Source organism: Pecten maximus, chromosome 1 (assembly GCF_902652985.1).
Source record: "Pecten maximus chromosome 1, xPecMax1.1, whole genome shotgun sequence".
In the NCBI taxonomy this organism is placed as follows: Eukaryota; Metazoa; Mollusca; class Bivalvia; order Pectinida; family Pectinidae; genus Pecten; species Pecten maximus.
The window spans coordinates 53,267,159-53,287,727 of NC_047015.1; the positions used below are offsets into that span (position 1 = coordinate 53,267,159).

The 20,569-nt window shown below is 34.8% G+C and overlaps 1 protein-coding gene across 4 annotated transcripts in view; it reads left to right on the top strand.

Annotated features, from left to right (window-relative positions):
- Positions 1 to 20,569, top strand: part of LOC117337922 (caskin-1-like) — a 161,611-nt gene that overhangs the window by 63,573 nt on the left and 77,469 nt on the right. For 2 of the 4 annotated variants that reach the window (XM_033899071.1, XM_033899078.1), the window contains exon 7: positions 7,913 to 8,021. In XM_033899071.1, coding sequence (XP_033754962.1) covers positions 7,913 to 8,021 — 109 coding nt within the window. Of the gene's footprint in view, positions 1 to 43; positions 539 to 7,912; positions 8,022 to 15,266; positions 15,310 to 20,569 lie in introns of those variants that run through there. The other 2 variants (XM_033899085.1, XM_033899094.1) reach the window with 2 other exon arrangements.

Sequence of the window (20,569 nt, forward strand, 5' to 3'; positions counted from 1 at the left end):
AAAAAACAAGATCAGGCCAGCAATTAATTTAGGATTAGAAGCCAAATTGTTGTACAAGTGTTTAAGACTTTTGACTTGGTTGTTGGCTGGATGTGTTTATTTTCTCCGGTGTGTCCTTTTCATCTCTGCATTATTTTGGCACGGGTTTAACTGAGCCTAGGATGTAGTGACCGTCCCTCTGATAAATTGTAATGACTTCGGACAGTAGTTCACTGTCTACATCATCAGCAGTGACAGCAAGCATACCCGCAGGGCAGACGGCCAAAACATATATATCCTACGTACCCGCCTTTTATGTTTTCTCTGTACTGTGCAGTTGACCGTAGAACCCTGTGGACATGAAATGGAGTTCACACAACTACACATGCTCTGTGGGATAGTAGTGTTGTAAACTATTTGGATTATTTTTCTCTCTGGAAATATTTTTGGATTAATTTTTGGAAAAATGTCACAAAAGATGACTCGCCCTGGACTGAAACGGTCCGTCAGTGCTATGGATGTGGGCTATACTATAGGTAATCCCTACGTCACACACAAGGTAAGATATTTAGTATATATATATATAATGATAGATATTATACTGTATACTACAGGTGATTACAAGTTGGTACTAGAGTGCAGATTTGTAGTTGGACATATCAGAGGGTAAATAATATCTAAACAATCAATTTTTTTTTTTTTTTTTTTTTGAGGATGGGGTAGGGGTTACAAATTGGTATTAGTGGGTACTTTGGTACAAGGGACAGTACAAGAGGGTCAGAGGTTACGAATAAAATAGGGTACAGAAGGATACAAGTGGGTTGGGTACTGAAGGTATTTGGATAAAGTTTTTTTTTTTTTTGGGGGGGGGGGGGGGGGGTGGGGGGGGGTACAGAGGGTACTGGGGACAGATAGGTACATGTGGGTATTTGGGGGGAAAGGATGGTAACTGGGAGTACAGTTGGGTGATAGTGGGGGCAGATCAATACTGATAGGTAAATGTGCATATTTGGGGGTACAAGATGGAACTCAAGGTACAGTTTGGTATCTGTGGGTACTGGTGAACAGATGAGTACAAGTGGGTACATGTGGACTGGTTGATTGTGGGGGTGGGGGAGGTATGTATGGGTACAGGAGGGTACTGGTTGGTACATGGGGGTATTACTCAACAATGATGGATACTGAAAATGATTTGTTAGTGTATAAGGACTTGAGGGGTTGATGGGGGGGGGGGGGGGGGGGGGGGGGGTACAGGGCATAAGGTGGTTACTTGCGAGTTCAGGTGGGTGTTATAAATTACAATTATGTACTAGATGATGTTGGTATGTAGTTACTGAATTGTCTAGGAAGGTACTTAGAGAGGGTTACAGGTGAAAATGATTTATAAATAACTACTATAGGGTCGTCCCAGTCTGGGGAGTATTTGTTTTGGACGACTTGTACATACAATTAGTACTGTACAGTAATGAGGATAGCTTCATATACTTAGACAATTTGTCTGTTTTATCATCACGGCCAGTAATCAACTACAGACTGACCACTGGTCAGTAGGAGCTGTGGTCAAGACTTCATCTTTAACACTTGTAAATTGTAGCTACAAACCATGATCTGACCATTATATCATTTGATCTAAGTAATTGTGATTTTTGCAAGTATATAAGTTTGTTGCAGTTGGGACAAAAATTGTGCTATCGTACTGATATCTCCTCAATGATACTTAGGTTACATGACTGACATTGGTGTGTACACAACTTATGGCATTTATAGATTATATGAAGACCATGAAAATGTTTAGGTTTAGGACTCTAAAATTGCCGTGCGTAATATATTTATATTCAAGTCATCAGGTCAAATTTAAGGTGACCAGAGGTCATGAATCTATAGAGATTGTTTGTTTTTTTTGGCATTTAATTGTAGAATATTTTGTTTCATTAAAAATCGTTTCATTTCGTTATTGTTTACTTTTGAGAGAAAATATAAATTTCTTTATTATAAATGGGAATTAAATGTTTTCGGTTGTCTCCCAGCAAAACTGCTAGAAAATCATAACAAACCTGTTAATGCAAAAAAAAACACCAGTCAACATTTTTGACTGTTGACCAGAAGAACATCCGCACACACCCAAACATTCAAATGATTACAATGAAGCATCTTTCTGATTGTGATTTATAAACATTATCTGTTAGAAATGCCTAGTGATGTCTGCGAATTTGAAATCAGAAAAGTTAGAAGAAATGTCGGCCCAGAGTTCATACAATAGACCTAGGACCTTGGGAAACAGTTCATTGGGTTGATCCCAACACCTCAGGGAAATAGTTTTGACTATTAACTGGTAAGGCATAAAACAGCTCTATATTGAATATTGTATTATTATACTGTCATGATTATCTCCCTTAACAAAATTTTCATTCATTGAAACTGAATTCTGAAAAAAAAAAAATGGAAACAAAAACATTGCTTTAAAAAAAATATGATTCAGAGTCATAGATATTTTGATATGTCAAGAAGGTATTAATTTTAATTATCTATTCCAAAATCAACCACGACTGAAGTGAATGCTTTAACAACATACGAACATGGAAACACGATTAGCATTATGTACTTTAGCTTGGAAATCAGCCTTATAACATGTTGTATTTGGTCCAAAAAATAAGCTACACCTCTAATATTGCTCAAGATTTAGGTAATAAAGCATACTTGGAGGAGTTTTAGAAGAAGATATTTTCGTAATAAAACTTTATAGATAAACTAGTGCTTTTTTATCTTCAGCTTGTCATAGATCCAACGTTCTCAGATGGCTAATTAAATTCAAGAAGTTTTAGGAGCCGAGCTTGCCAATATAAGTTCTAGAATTGCCTGATCTCGATCTGAAATAATCGCAATATTATGACTCAGATGTTTTATATATACATTGGCTCCAATACTTAAGGACTTTATGTTCTTGTTAATAGCCACGATTATTCAAATGTATTTGTGCAAAAATAACAGAATTTATTGAATTCTCTTGGCAATTAAATAGACTCTGCAGTTGCAGAGGAGCTGATTATTATATAATAAATGTTCCTGATGTACATAGCACAAGATATTTTCAGAACAGGTTGGGACTTGAAAGGTGGAGTAAAATGCTTTTTGACATTTTTGAGAGACATGTTTGCTTTTATATACATCAAGATCATGCACTTTAAGCAGGGAAAAAAGAATATTTGAGAAATCTGCGTTGGGCTTAATTTGTTGTTGATATCTAGAGAGGGTGTACTTTATGCTGAAAACAAGAACTTTTTGTGTCCTTCAGGAATCCATGTCTAGGACTACTAGCTGGTGTAGGGAATTTCTCTGAATGCTTCCAATTTACAATTGTATTAATTCTATAGAGAGAAAATGTGATAAAGCTGTTTTTCTAGAGTCACAAACTTTTGTGATACTGTCTTTATCATGACCTGCTCAAATAGTGAAACAAACACTGGAATCGTCTGATATTTTACCACTTTTGATCAAAATTGAAAGCTTCTCAATCCTTTTAACTTTGTGACATTTTAAAACAGATTTTGAAGTAGTATCTGACCAAACATTGTCACAACATGTTGATGACACTATTTTCTAAAGGGTTGTTAATTAAATTAAAAGTTGCTATTAATGAAACAATGAAATCTGATTCCATTGGATTTTAATTGTCTTCACTACAACTCGGACTATAATATTTAAGGATTTTCTATTGTTTCTAAATTTTGAATTTGTCTTTGGAAATTCTGTCCACACCAATCAAGATTTGAAGCAGACCTGAAAGTTTTAATCGACTAACAATATCAATTAATTAAGAATCATATCAAAGCTGCAAATTCATATAGCCAAGTGAAAAAAGCCAAATCTTATTAATTTGGAATCCTTGTTTCTCTTTCCTGTTCTTGCGACTGTAGCTGGAGGAAAAAAGATGGATACCTGTCACAACCAGAGTAGATAGATCGTAACCCTTGGCTAGAAAATATGTGTTCAAACAAACTTGTTCCCTTCTGGTTTATGATTGACCATGATATTAGATTGTTCAGTTACTAATTCCTGACAGTTCAGTTAAAAACTTAACTTTTACACTATGGGAGGGGATGTATTTTAGGATAAATATGGTACTTAAACCTTTAATGCTAGGGAAGGGAGTTTATTTGAGGATAAATATTGTACTAAACTTTTGCACTAGGGAGGGGGCTTATTTGAGGATAAATATGGTACTAAACTTTTACACTAGGGAAAGGGGCTAATTTGAGGATAAATTTGGTACTAAACTTTTACACTACTGGAGGGGGCTTATTTGTGGATAAATATTGTACTAAACTTTTACACTACGAGAGGGGGCTTATTTGAGGATAAATATTGTACTAAACTTTTTCACTATGGGAAGGGGCTTATTTGAGGATAATATGGTACTAAACTTTTTCACTAGGGGAGGGGGCTTATTTGAGGATAATATGGTACTAAACTTTTTCACTAGGGGAGGGGGCTTATTTGAGGATAAATATGGTACTAAACTTTTATACGAGGGGAGGGGGCTTATTTGTGGATAAATTTGGTGCTTCAGTTAACTTTTATGATTGGGGAGGGGGTTTATTTGAGGATAAATATGGTGCTATACTTTTATACAAGAGAGGTTGGTTATTTGGGATGAATACAGTAAATTGTATACTTTACCGTATGAAGTTACATTAAATAAAAAATATTAACCAAAATATATTACTAAACAAAGATAAATGGAATCCTTATCAGAAAGGATCCTAATAAGATTCCAATAAGATAGGGTACAAATGAACTGGCTTGGGGTGTTACGCTTTGAGATAAACAACACATTGAGAATAGCAAAGTTATTAATAATAATATGTAGTATCTGGTGTGGAAATTTGTAAAATTTACGACTGATGAACCAGAAGATATTGAGAACATTTACCTTGAACAGGATGTAACAAATTTCTGGTGTAATCTTGACGGTACAGCTGCTGAGGTGCTGCTACCCTGAGATAGCACCATAGAAACAAGGTCAGAGGTCATTAGGCACGTGTGTCAGAGGTCAGTGTCATGACCCTGAACTCCACAGCTGGATGATATCTCCAATAAGTGCCTACATTTACATTCAAAATTCAAGGAAATATATGAAGTAAGAGAGAAGATATTCTGTTCTTCTGAAAATATAATTCTTTGAACGATAACAAAGGTGTCTCTGTCAAACAGGTGCTTAGCATGGGAAAGTAAAAATAAAGCATTTTGTTGACCCGGAGTCAGCTGATGTAACTGTACTCTTGTAGATTTTTGCTCTAATTGGTCGAAGGTGCCATGAGGTAAACACATCTTTTTGAAATTCCACAGATACGGATGCTGTTGTTTTATTGTAGATAGAGAATTCTGTTGTGTTTTAGATAGAGAGGCTTGGCATCATTGTTTTTATGGTAGACACATTAATTGCTATTCTTCTCAGAGCTGTTAACAAATAGATTCCAGAGAAGTATAGCTCTACTTCCTGAAACTGGTTTATAACTGACTTGGAATCAAGGTGTGGTCTGTGTTTAAGGAGTTATGTCCCATTTTATTTTAGTTATACCAAAAGTTTGAAGATTTATTTCTAACTGGTTTCAGTGCTGAATAGTGAGTATTTAGGAACTCTGGAATATTGTGTCCTTTAACAGATAATTTTGTCTAGTCTCTATCTCCACACTATTAACTTGTCATTGGAACTTAATTTAAACTGTACTTGAAGTATGTGATCATCAAGGTGAGCTTGGGTGACCTGTACCAAACGTAGGTCACTGTGACCTGATTTTGGCCTTTGAATTAACATCTGGTCGGGGACTCACTGAATTGTCTAATTGTTACAGATTAATAATTGGTTTTGGGGTTACCAGTTAGCAGTGATCGTTTGACACTTAATTGTGAAATAAACCATACTGGCCATAGTTTGTTTATCCTTGAGATATGAAATCTAAGTCTACAGTTAGATGTTACATAAATCTTACAGTCAGATTTGCATGGTTTTGTCACAACAGCCTTCAAATGATGAAGTGTCATTTTTACTTTCAAGTTGAAAAAAGAAAATGGAGGCCATGAAGGATTTTGCTGATTTCCCCATTCGTATACTTTGTAACCACAGTAAATTTCACACATTATTTGAAAAAAAAAACAACAAAAAAAACCCATAAAAATAGAAATTGATTTGCTGTATATGTAATACGCTGTCAATTTTTCTTCGCCTTAAGATGGCAGTTCTGAAAATGAACAGCAAAACTCTGGCATCTGAGCTATCTAGATAGCGCCATTTTTACAATCAAACTATTTTCCACCCAGATGTGTTTCCCAAACACATTGTCCTTGTTTGATAAACAACATCCATCGTATAAATGGGTGTGTGGTTCACGGCCCAATTACCAGCTGGCCGAAATGCCTTCCTGCTATTTCTCTGCCTCTATCAATATGCCAAACAATGATCGTACAATTACCGTACCTGGCAATATTTGTACCATTGGCGGAGGAACAATGTTTTTTTTTTTTACTTGGCTCCATAGCACAGTGTACTTAAGCTTCCTATAAATCACTAATTTAGCATCTCCTACAATTATTAATGGTTCCTGCTTGCGAAGAAGAATTGATATCTTTCCATTCTCAAACGACCATTTATTGACTGCTCAACAATTGTATCGAATCAAAAGCTAGCCGTTTGTCAATTTTCTTTCCAGCTTAGTAGTTTTTTTGCAGATTTTTTTCATCAAATTATGAGCCGTGTTTTCATCATCAATAATTGATGCGGGTTTTTGATGTGTATATTTATTGCCAGGAACATGTAAGAAGAAACTGTATGCCTCGATTACAGGAAATGTTGTACAGAATCTGATAGCAGGGTTATGCTGCTGGAAAAAAAAACCGATTAGTCCCAAGTGGGTGATTAGATTTAATTGTATTTTATTGACGAACTCATATTTTCACTGTAACTACCTTTGGGCCATTTTCTAACTTTGGACTTTATGAGAGATAATCTTTCCATTTTCAAGGCCTGTAGATCAGACTTAATCATAAAAAAGACCTGTCCTACTTCAATAAAAGACTTGTAGCAATATGGCAAATTGAATGACAAGTTGAGCTTTGATCCCACCCATACACAGGGAATATAAAAGATAGAAAAAAATTCTTAACATTCAGCAGGGGAATTTTTTGTGTGTGTGTTTTTTTTTTTTTGATGATGATGATGATAGTAAGTTGTAATCACAAATTGTTGTTTTTGAGCTGAACCTGCAGAATCTAGACTAGTGCCCTCTCAATTAATTAATGAACTTTGAAGAGACCAAAATAGATCTGTTGACCCCAATGCCACACTTTGGATGTTTCCTTTTCTCTTGTTCATGTTTTCAATGTCTTTCTCTGCTTTGTTTTCTCCTTTTCTCATTGATAGCCGTCTTTATATGGCTGATGGTTTCCTTCTAGAAACCCGCTCTCATATGATCTTAGCTGTTGGTGTCCCCCTAGACACCCATCCTAATATGACCTTTCTCAGTGACAGTCATCCACATATGACTTTAGTTGTTGGTGTCCACCTAGAAACCTGTCCTCGTATGACCTTGGCTGTTGGTGTCCCCAAGACACCTGTCCTCATATGACCTTGGCTGTTGGCGTCCCTCAAGACACCTGTCCTCATATGACCTTGGCTGTAAATGTCCCCCTAGACACCTGTCCTCATATGACCTTGGCTGTTGACGTCCCTCAAGACACCTGTCCTCATATGACCTTGGCTGTTAATGTCCCCCTAGACACCTGTCCTCATATGACCTTGGCTGTTGGTGTCTCGCTAATCATCTGTCCTAAATATATACATGTATTACGTATTTTTTTCTTTTAACCATGGATTTTTATGTCATGAGTTATCTCCCCTGAATTGGACATTAAGTAGAAAATGTTTTTATCTTTGTAGTGTGGCGTAGATGTAAACAAATCCAACTCGTACGACCAAACAGCCCTGGACATCGTGACGACCTACACCACAACACGTGCCGCTCGCGACCTCAAACAGCTTCTTAAAGGTTGGTGGATATTTAACGATCTCACAGATTGTTTTAAATTCTGATTGGATGACAAAAATGACAGCTGAATTCTGATTGGCTAACAATCAAGTCAGCTGGTTCTAAATTCTGATAGGTTTAGATAAGTGTTAAAGAAGTGTTAATATGTGTTGATTGTGCAAGTTCTGGTTTAACTTATGCTAAATCTAGAAATGATATCGCATACATATGTATACTATTGACTTCTTTGACGTTTGAGTATTTCAACTCAAAGAAGTGGTTTTTTTTTCCTTTGTGAAATTATCTGAAAAGACATAAAAAAATATGGGTAGGTGTCCCATTTCATAGAGAAAATTAATTCTCATCGAGTTTAAAGGCCATCAAAGCAAGCTTGACGCCATTGTGACAAAATAATTTTTTTAAAAAAGAAAGAAAGAAAGAAAGAAAGAAATGTAAAAAGAAGATTTATAGAAATATGCAAACTGTTATCTAAATGTGTTCACTTTGAACTATTTCAAGAAAAAAAGATATATCCAAGCTTACAAGCTTTGATGAATTAGACTTAAATTGTGTAAAGCACTCAAGTGTAAGAATGCATTGTAGAAATATAGAAATAAATGAATAGATAATTGAATAATTTTTAATTACTACCAAAGATTGACAGGAAAATTAAAGAAAATTAAAGAAAATTACACCTAAACATTTCTTTTCTTGAGTTCCTAATGATTGAGAAAGTCATGATTGATGTTGGTGGTAGGAAGACTGTAAGAGTAAGCTCCCTTTGATTGCAGTTGTAGTACTAGTGTAGCATTATCTGTACCTGATACTTAGACTGGCCACCTGTCTCTAGAATATTAAGATAATAAATAAAATTGAGCTTTATGATTTTGGTCCCTGAGGACATTTCTGATCCTTAGTTTCAAACTAAGGGGAGATAATCTAGTATTAGAATTTAGCTTGGTAATTATTAACAAAAAAAACTGAGGGTCTGGTGGCCAGTCTACTTATACATTTACCTAAAATCTGGATGCTAATTGTCTTTTTCTTTTAAAATTGATTTCCTACAATTGAAAGTTGAATTTTAATAAATATATATTCTGATTTAATATTTAGTTATGTATACTATGTATCAATTCAGTTATCAAAACAAATTATGTAGGTATTCAAAAGATCTTTAACATCAGCCATGATTTCTTTAGACCATGGGAGTTGTCTCCCCTTCAATTACAATATGAATGCAAATCATTCAAAAATATTATGCATTTTTTTTCTAACATTGCTATCAAAATGGGAAATGATAGAGTTACTGAAAGGTAAATTTCTTTGTCGTTGTGTGTGTAGTATGCATGGCGATATTTGTTTTCTCAGACTTTACGTCTCTCTGTGGCGATAGTGTCTACTCAAGCGTGAAATTCTCCGTCTCGCACTTGTTTCCTCTGTTTCACTTTTCATTCATAAAGATCACGGACATTTTCGTTGATTTGAGTTTTTGTTGTTAACATTTAGCCTGTATTACCCACATGATCAATGGTGCATGATAATTTAATGATGTGTATTTTCTTTAATTTTACTCCATTACCTTTATTTGATGAATGGCCCATATGTGCCGTGATTATTTTCGCACATTCATGTCAAAATTTATCCAGGTAGAGTAGCTCTAACTTGATGTTGTTTATGTTCTCAGGTTTTGTTGATGTTTAATCATCACATAAACAAATTATGGGAAGATTGATCAAGCAAAATTCAGGGAAAGACTTGATGTGTTTTTTAAACATTTTCTTTCAATATATATTCAAATGTCAAAGATAGTATTTTGTCAAAAGAATTGAACAACAAGCTCCGAGTTTTTGTAAGTTGTGGCCAATGGCAGTGTTAACACACATTTACATTAGATTTGTCATCTTGGCACAAGTTCATAACAGATGGAGATCAGGGTTCAAAATCTGTCATCTTAATTGGTTCATAAACAACAAGAAAAAAAATACAGAAAAAAATTGCAAGTGAAAGAATATCATTTGAACAATAGCGGCATGTTAGTAAGGTCAAATTTCTGTCAAAAGCAGGTCAAGGTCATCAGTGTTAAATATAGGTCAAAGTTATATGCATATCAGAATTCAATTTCATGGCAGGATTTTGCCTTTGAAGATGTTAGTCCAGTCCATTAGTATAACACATAAGGGTCATCACAATGTCATTGAGGTCAAGGTCAATTCAGTCAATGGAAACAAGTCACATTAGAAAAAAATATATGACATCTATCAAAATTATGTAGAAGGCATATCAAGACCCTATATATAACAATGATCATTTTCATATAAAACTTGGGTGTGGACCGTAAACTTAATCTACCGATACTCTACACAAGGGTTTACAGTGTTAATGGCTGTTTTCCGGTGGTGACGAACGAATTGTAAATGTCTCCCGAATATCCATCTTGTCAAAAAAATAGAATAGAAAGAACTCGATTATAAATGCTGCACATATATTTGAGATCAACTCGGTGTCACACTCACACATCCTACTTTGTGAACATGTTAGAGTGACAGATTAAGTTGTCGGTGAATTTAAAGCACCATTTATGTAGAAGTATGGAGCTTTAAAGTAAGTACAACAATTCACGTCTGTTGGCGAAGTTTTCCACCTCTCCAATGTTTACATGTCCCCGATGATTCATAGGTAAGCTTACCTATCTTCTACGCCTTTTCCCAGTCACAAAAGGCATCTATTAGTTTTATACGTCACGTTACAAAACTTCATGTGATAAACTCGGACGTAACATTTTCTACTTCCCGAGGTTATCTGTCGTGTTTGGTGAGTTACAATTGATACTATCTTGATGTAATTGAATTTACTTGATTTACATTGTGATTTTGTTTGTTTGTTGGTCGGTATATTTACTTAAGAATAGATTGTTGTGTATATCATTATGGGATACATATATATATATTTACCTAGCCAGGTAAGATATAGGTTTTTGATTATGTAATGTGGGAATGAGCGAGAGGGAAATTGACACCGTATACTCACTGTCCAGATGAATGTGACCTTATTGTAACACACAATACTTGTTTTAGTATTACGACATTTTTACCTGTACAGGTAGATCGTTATATATTGACTGATGTACCTTGGGCAGGTTTGTGACATATACCAGTCCGTGTAACCAAACTCGGGACATTACACATAGCCCTGCATAACACTCGATACAAAACTGTTTTCTGTAAATCACTTTCCCTTGGTGGGGTATCACATTTTGTAGTTTTTATAAGCTGAAGTGTTGGGGTCGTAAATTTTTCCTGTTCATAGAAATCTTTTCAATGAGAAATATATATATTGAAATGTCTCTCAAGAAAATGCACCTACTGTACATTGAAATGATATGTATAACTTAAATAACAGAGATGACTCAGAGACCTGTGTGGTGTCTTATAGAAAATATTACACGTCGGGCATAATAAGTGAGAGATGTCTTATAGAAAATATAGCTCGTCAGGCATTATAAGTGAAATATGTCTTATAGAAAATGATATAACTGATATAGTGAGATCTGTCTTATTGAAATGATGCAGCTCTGATATAATGAAATATGTCTTACAGAAAATGATAGAACTCTGATATAATGAAATATGTCTTATTGAAAATGATGCAATTCTGATATAGTGAGATATGTCTAACAGAAAATGATATAACTCTGATATAATGAAATATATGTCTTATTGAAAATGATGCAATTCTGATATAGTGAGATGTGTCTTACAGAAAATGATATAACTCTGATATAATGAAATATGTCTTATTGAAAATGATGCAATTCTGATATAGTGAGATCTGTCTTATTGAAAATGATATAACTCTGATATAGTGAAATATGTACGTCTTAAAGAAAATGATATAACTTTGATATAGTGAGATATGTCTAACAGAAAATGATGCAACTCTGATATAAAGAAATATGTCTTATTGAATATGATACACCTCCTGCAGACATTTAACAAAGCTCTGCATAACACTCGATACAAAAAAGTTTTGATGAAAATGATACATCTCTGATGCAGTGAGATATGTCTTACAAAAAATGATGCAACTCTGTTATGAAGAAATATGTCTTATTGAATATCATGCACCTTTGCAGACATTTAACAAAGCTCTGCATAACACTCGATACAAAAAAGTTTTGATGAAAATGATACATCTCTGACGTAGTGAGATACATGCAGAAGGAATTGCTTCTAATATAAATTGTGCATCACTTCATTAAGTGTCGTGAATCCTATTGCAGACCTGCCTATTATAAATAAGACATAAGCCCTAATCTTGTTATACAGAGAAATCGTTTATACATATAAGATGTCAAATTTTTTTTAACCAACAATAGAGGTTTTAGTTGACTCATGGAAGAATTTGGAATTCTAGTAATTTCTCTCCAATTTAACCTACTGTATATTCATGTCATTTATATCCAATGTAGCTGTATAAATAGGTACTGACATCTGCCTTATCAATCCATTATGTAGTGCCAAGGTATTACAAGTTCTTTGAATAATTTCAATTTGTTTGAGGTATCATATAGCAGGTATGGTTAAAAAAGAGATGTTCATGAAAACATCCAATTTAATTTACCCGGAATGGGCGTCACTAAACTATACAGGCAATAAATGGTCTTTTTGCTGCAAATTTATTATATAATATTCCTCTCATCATAAGCATGACCTTATCTGAGTTTTAAAAAAGCTTGACATGCTATATAAAAGTCATGATTAAACCGCAACATTAGTTAAAGTGCATCAACTTTAGGTAGATGTCTGTATAGATAAAATACAAACATTTGTAAATGAATACTTGCATACAAATTTACTGCCTGTTTAAATTTCTGAATGCGTATCTGTCGTTCCAGGGACAAATGTGTGTGTTGTACATCTGCATTTTTTTCTGTGACTCATTAGTATGCAGCAGGTGAGATAACGAGGACAGGTACGACTCGCCAGGTAAAAGCTCGGGGTGACCTGCCATTTGCATAACAACATTACAGACCTATATTATTTGTCAGAGAAATTTGTTTTCAAATCCTTTTTTACATGTTTTATGAGATTGTGGATATAAATTATAAACCGTGAAAAAAATATGATATAGTGTTATTGGCAAAAACTGTGTTCATTTTCAGAGTTGCTGTTTGTGGTGTTGGATGTATTTAGGCTGAATGTTTAATTTTTAAGATGTACGACACCATTTGAGTCTGCATCACTGACCTCAATTCTTATCAACACAAACCCATGTTAGATATGCATGCCCACAAGGATTGTTTATTTGAAATTCAAATTGTGGTGTTGATTACAATGCATGGTACGTGGAACATTACACCTGGGAAGATGACAAATAAATTGGGCCATTCTGGTAATATAACGGGCAAAGGAGATGTCTTACGAGGGAGATGTCTTACGAGGGAGATGTTTTACGAGGGAGATGTCTTACGAGGGAGATGTCTTATGAGAGAGATGTCTTATGAGAGAGATGTCTTATGAGAGAGATGTCTTACGGGGGAGATGTTTTACGAGGGTGATGTCTTACGAGGGAGATGTCTTACGAGGGAGATGTCTTATGAGAGAGATGTCTGATTAGGGAGATGTCTTATGAGGGAGATGTCTGATTAGGGAGATGTCTTATGAGGGAGATGTTTTACAAGAGAGATGTCTTATGAGAGAGATGTCTTATGGGGGAAATGTCTTATGAGGGAGATGTCTTACGAGGGAGATGTCTTATGAGAGAGATGTCTTATGGGGGAAATGTCTTATGAGGGAGATGTCTTACGAGGGAGATGTCTTACGAGGGAGATATCTTACGAGGGAGATGTCTTATGAGAGAGATGTCTTATGGGGGAAATGTCTTATGAGGGAGATGTCTTATGAGGGAGATATCTTACGAGGGAGATGTCTTATGAGAGAGATGTCTTATGAGAGAGATGTCTTACGGGGGAGATGTCTTATGAGGGTGATGTCTTATGAGAGAGATGTCTTACGGGGGAAATGTCTTATGAGGGAGATGTCTTAGGAGGGAGATGTCTTAGGAGGGAGATGTCTTAGGAGGGAGATGTCTTAGGAGGGAGATGTCTTAGGAGGGAGATGTCTTAGGAGGGAGATGTCTTAGGAGGGAGATGTCTTAAGATGTCTTATGAGGGAAATGTCTTACAAATTTAACTCCTTTGAGATGGAAGTGTGTTTTACAAATCCTTACATGTTTCTCATGGATTATTTAGATTAATTGTCATCAAAAAATGTTCAAAGTTAACAAGTTCACTGATCTGCAAAAGCTTAAAACAGATTTAAAAAAAGAATATCGACAGGATGTTGTATGGTATCACTGAATATCATGACAATACTTTCCTCGCATGTTATATACATATAAAGTTGCTGCCCCTAGAATTACTGTGAAAAACATTGCGTTATATTTTCTAAGATTTATTTAATGTATAATTTGATTAGTTTCTGAATTCTTTTAATGTTTAAAATTTATTTCCTAATTATTTTCATTGTGAAATACTTGTTTCAAGGATAGATTTCTGTGGGGTTTTTTTCACTTTTTTTTTTGTAAATTTAAAGCAGTCACCTTCAAGGACATAAAGTTAGTATATTGTCTGCATGTTTATGGAGGTTTGTTAACGCAGATCTAATTTGACAAAGTATTTCTAACATAAGATGATTATGTGGGTATAGATCTGTGATCACTTAATTAGCGCTCTTTTTATGGGAAGAAATTGCTAATGGAGTTTTATTTCCTACACATGATGCCCTACCTACAGGCCTATTCCAAAGTAATAAAACTTCATTTGGAATCGAAAATAACATAATTCCCATGATATATAAGTTGTCTCCCCTTCCTAGATTGGCTATGGAGGCTGCTGAGCTAGTTCTAGCTAATAGGTTTCCAGGGGGATTTCAGCTTATATACATATTGCTTAAATTTCAAAGCATTAAATTTCAGAGCAGTCATTAAATTGTGATTACTGACATACAAGTTTTAGTATTCAATGAGAATTGTTTAAAATGTTTAGCAAGTAATTAGCATGTTGTTACTTATACGTACCATTTAAGGTGACCTGTGTTGAACTTGAAGTATACTGGTCACGCTGACTAGATTTCAGGGTCACACTTGAGTGAACACATCTGTCTGTGTCTTATATTGTTATACACACAGGATGTGGGGCTCTCTTAAACTCTGCAATGGTTGTCAGTTTCATGTCTTTGGCGTTCATTTCATAGTGAAACTTACACCACTTCAATTTCATGAATGACATTGGCAATCAACACAAACTTGAGTGAGTAACATTTTGTTTCTTTTTCACACCTTTTTTCACAGTGGAGTTGGACAAAGCGTACTGGGGCTGTAGAATTGTATTTTTTAGCAGAATACACTCCCTGACCTTCATCATTCAGTGTATAATCTCGAGATGACCTCTGCCTTAAGCCAGACTTTGCCTTCAGGGATATATATCAATGTTATGGGATATCATATTTTCGCATTTCGTTGACATTTATCATGATACTTTTATAAACTTTATGATGAAGTATTTTCGGCACCTTTGATAATTCCTATTATTTCTTATTTGATATATATGTGTATCAAAGGCAGTTGATTACAGAAGAATGTTCTGAGATAAATGCTTAGTATTTTGAAACATTTTTTTTGAGAATTTTCATTATTTTACCAAATTATTTGAAAAAACATGAAATGATCAGATTTAGAAAATAAAATAAAAAGTTTAGAGTTATCATTTGTCAAAATATTGTGTACAGATATTTCTGCTCGAACACATGACTTTTCCTTGGGTTCTCCAGTTCAATCTGGGACAACAAGCATGATTAATATGATATTTATATGTAAGTTGATATAACTTATTTCACAATTGTTGTAAAATAAATAAAGTTTACATTTTAAATTCTGCTATTACCGTATTTGACCTAATAAGGGCGCCTGCCCTAATAAGGGCGCCCCTACCTTTTTTCAAGGAAATAAATCTTTGACTGAGTTTCAAAATGGTGTTCAAAAGTAATAATTCATGTGAAATATTTTGCTACTTTATGTGTTCAATTTTCTTCAGCAAATTAAGTAACTGGAACACATGTTTTCGCCACATTTTGTGTATTCCTACAGGCTACAGATGACATGTCAGTGCAAAGAGCACCCAAAACTAAACACACATACAAATAATAACTTACCATCTTTATCTGAAGATAAAGTAAAGACTTCATTCTTGTTGATAAATAACTTTTGTTCAGAACAGAAAGCTAGTAAAAGACATTGTAAATCAATTATTAGGTCAAAGAAAACGATGTCTGATATGATCTGGGAAATCACCTGTTTCTATAAATAGAACACAAAAGAGTTCCATTTGAACATAAAATGGTGGAACACACGTTCTCTGGTCTAAAGATCAGCTGGCATGGTTTACAAGTTTACATGAGTATTCAAGTGATGTTTAAGCTTAATATATGATAATGAATAGATATCTTCATCTGGAATATTTTTATGACTGAATATTTTACCGTTTCCACAACCTTGGGTATTCTGCTAAAAGGTATAGTCTGTTTCATAAAACTTCAGAATAACTAATCTTAATAAGGGCGCCCCCACTGTCAATTACCCGCACCCTGCGCCCTTATTAGGTCAAATACGGTATTTATTTTCACCTTCCAAGCAGTCGATCAAATTTGGACGCTTGCTGTTTCAAACAGGAAGTGTGATGTTTCAATATCATGTAAATAAAACATGTTCAAAAGGATTTAAATATGTGTCAGGAAATTAAAGTATAAAGGATGCATTATATAAATATTTATTTACGGTTAAACTGGGAAGTCTTGTTTCAGATTACTTGGAATAAGGGCAAACTCAGGTGAGATGTTGTTCGAAGGTAGTGCAAAGTGCAAAGGTCACGAAAATCATGTCAATGATAATGTAACGTGAACGATGTGATGTAAGCAGAGACTTTGATGATCGTTGACCTGTAAAAAAATACATGATAAACTGAGGCCGCTACAGGGCAAGACTGTGTTGTGTATGCGTTAGATAAATCGCTATCATCATTCTGTATTACAATGTAAATCTGCAGTACACCTCATTGCTTGACTACCTGTGGCAGGTGTCGCCCCAAGAAACTGTGGCTGCTAGCCGTCGCAGCTGCATCTGGGCACATGTTTACCTGGGATTGTATTTCCAGGCAAAAGCAAGGTACATTCCTTTTTGCTTGATGACTTCGCTGTATACATATGCTCCATTTGTTTCCAGGTCATCAATTTTTATAGGCCAGATCAAATACTGATTAGGTCATATTTTACGTTAGATGTTATGTTTTGTGAGAACATTGAATGAATCCATTTATAGGAAGGTCAAAGTCAGATTTAAATAAAAAAAAATTGTTGTCACAGATATTGATAATTTTCGCATTTTATGATTTTACGCGATTATAATGAATCACAGCAACTGTCCAGGGGGTCGTAGCTTTCATTCATTTGTTAAATGTTGTAGATAAGAAACTTAATTTACACGTTTGCATATAATTTCGTCAGAGAGTGTGTATAGTGTGCTGATGTTGAGTGAATTGGGTCAAGGTCGCTGTTCAATGGCAAAAATGTCAAATTGTAGCTAAATGCACCATTGTTACAGATGATAATGTATTATATACCTTGATAAGCATTCATGTACATTCATTGTTTATATTGTTTTCTGTTTTTCAATGTCAATCTTGCAGAGTATATAGTCCAAGGTCAAGGTCACATGTCAAATGCATTTAAAAAGAAAATCTTGTATTTGAAGAAAAGCAGGAGAAATTTAATATGCCAGTGTGTTTAGTATCTGACACACCAAATGGTTGAATGTTGTATTATTTGAAAATCGGCATTGCAGATTAATAAAAATGTTCTTTGATATCTGTTGAACAGGGGAAGGAGAATCCATGTTAATTGTTTTAAACAGTCCTGCTGTAATTGTGAAGCATTTTGTGCTCATGAACGGGACTTGTTGCAGATTAAGATGTAAAGTCGAAGGTCTTTGTAATTATTATAAGACAATGTATATTGTTTATCAGTGAGAGATATCACAGCGAAGATTAAGGCCTTTGTGAGTCATCTGTCCCTGGGAATCCTTATCTTAAACCTATATCTTGACGAAAAAATTCCGAGAATTTTGCTCCAGCTTTCTTTCAAAAGAATTAAGGATTCAATGTTTTCGTTCAGGGCTATGCTTCTGCATGTACCGTATACGTTTATATGAGTCAAATTTAAAGTCTGATTGTAAAAGTTTGATATTCCACTCAGGATTTTCAATTTATTTTTGTCTTTTAATCACTAGATCAGAATATTTAAAGTTAAAAAAAAAGAAGATCGAAAGATTTCTGTTAATGGTTTTTGATATATATAAAAAAAATTAATATATCTCATTATAGTTTTGGATTTTACTATAGAAGTCAGATATCAGATGTCATTACCAATGTCAGATTATTGGTATGCGACTTCGTTACTCCTACATATACTGTCTTGGGTGAACCGGGTACAAGAGATAATATCAACACACTTAGCATATGTCAGAAAAGTCATTATTCAATTTCGTGTAGAAAGGCACTGTCCAACCTGACGGATATTTTAACCACTCCACTCACGGGAATGTGGAATCATTGTATTTAACATACAACTATAATATGACCTGTTGTTTGTTCTTTTCTCTCTGCTGTAAGGATGACCTTCCCTTAAAGTGCGATATATTTAAACCTGCTGCGATACTTATGAGATCATGGCCTTTGTTAAATAGTGGAGTCTTGACAGCTCATTAAAGTAATTTTTTTTTTGTTTTTTTTGTAAAGTCTTTTTCCTTTTTTTAGACATCTGACCATGTTTAGGCTGGAGTGCCCCTCCCGATATATGATTACATTCATGTATTGATTTGGAGCTATTAACTACAGGCAGTGCTTTTATTGTCAAATTTCATTACCTAATTATGTAATTCATATTTTAGTAATTTGACTTTAAAAAATGTATAATTATCTAGAATTATTACAATTTAAAAAAAAAATAATTTCATAATGGAATGGAAATTTGATAAAGTGAAATTACCGACGTCAATGAGGTGTTTTGTTGGGTATGTGTTATTATGGTGAATCTGAAAACCTGTCCTTACTGACACTAACAAAGGAACTGTCTCATATGGTCAGATAAGACAGTGTGTCAGTGAACCTGTCTAGACTGACATGTAGGGGACATGAAAGCCTGTCTAGACTGACATGTAGGGGACATGAAAGCCTGTCTAGACTGACATGTAGGGGACATGAAAGCCTGTCTAGACTGACATGTAGGGGACACGAAAGCCTGTCTAGACTGACATGTAGGGGACATGAAAGCCTGTCTAGACTGACATGTAGGGGACACGAAAGCCTGTCTAGACTGACATGTAGGGGACATGAAAGCCGGTCTAGACTGACACTAACAAAGGAACTGCCTCATATGGTCAGATAAGACAGTGTTTCAGTGAACCTGTCTAGACTTATATGTAGGGGACATGAAAGCCTGTCTAGACTGACATCCAGGGGACATGTCGCACTAGACAGTGTGTTGTTGATTGACAGCTGTCTTTGCAAACCTTAAAGTGAGTGTGGCCATTTGGGCAGAGTTTGACATTCTGGTGCTAAACTAACAAGGAATCCCAGTCAGTATGTATGTCTTATATTGCTTATGTACAAATTCAAAATTTTGGAGGAGTTGAACATTTCATGGATTTTATCAGTTCAAAATAACTACATTTTACTACATGTGGAATTTTCATTAAATAAATCCTTCAAAACTTTTGGACAGCTACTTCAAAGGACAGTTTCATTTAAATACTGTAAATTGGAAATAAATTGCTACTTCAAATGTAAACTTTCATTAAAAAATACACCATCAAAACTTCAAGGTAGCTCTATTCCTTTAAGACACCTTCAGTTGCTGTGCCTTCAAAACACGAGGTTAGTTACATCAAAAACCATCCTTTATATCCTTATTGGTATTTTAAGAATTTGATTCTGGAGACATATTCTGCCTTTTTTGTCCATCAGCTATGAATGTAATCCACTCACAGTGAATGGCCCCCTGGGTGAATATGGAGACAGAAATACAAAATCTTACTTGCTAATACGGTAACTCTACCCGTTCAACATTATGTGGGCTTACACACAATGGTGCAGAGGCAGGCCAATGTGACCGCAGTACCTCGTAAGGCTTGTCGAGGAATTTGGTTCTGCATTCTGACCTAGCTGATTGTCAAATATCAAAACCTGATCAACTTGCTTTATCCTTGATGTGAGATTTCTGTAAAAAAAAAAGTTTAAAAAAAGGTATTTGTTTAAATAAACAAAGGTTTTTATTGTCCCACTGTATTCTGGAAGGTGTAGAAATTAATGAATTTCGTCCTTAAGGAAAACGAAGTTCTTGCATTCAACAAAAGGAAAACGAAGTTCTTGCATTTTGGGAAAGTTGAAATTGAAACTGGAATTAAAACTAAAAAATTAAAGTTTGTCCTCCAAAGCTTAACTGTCACCTTGGATCACAGGT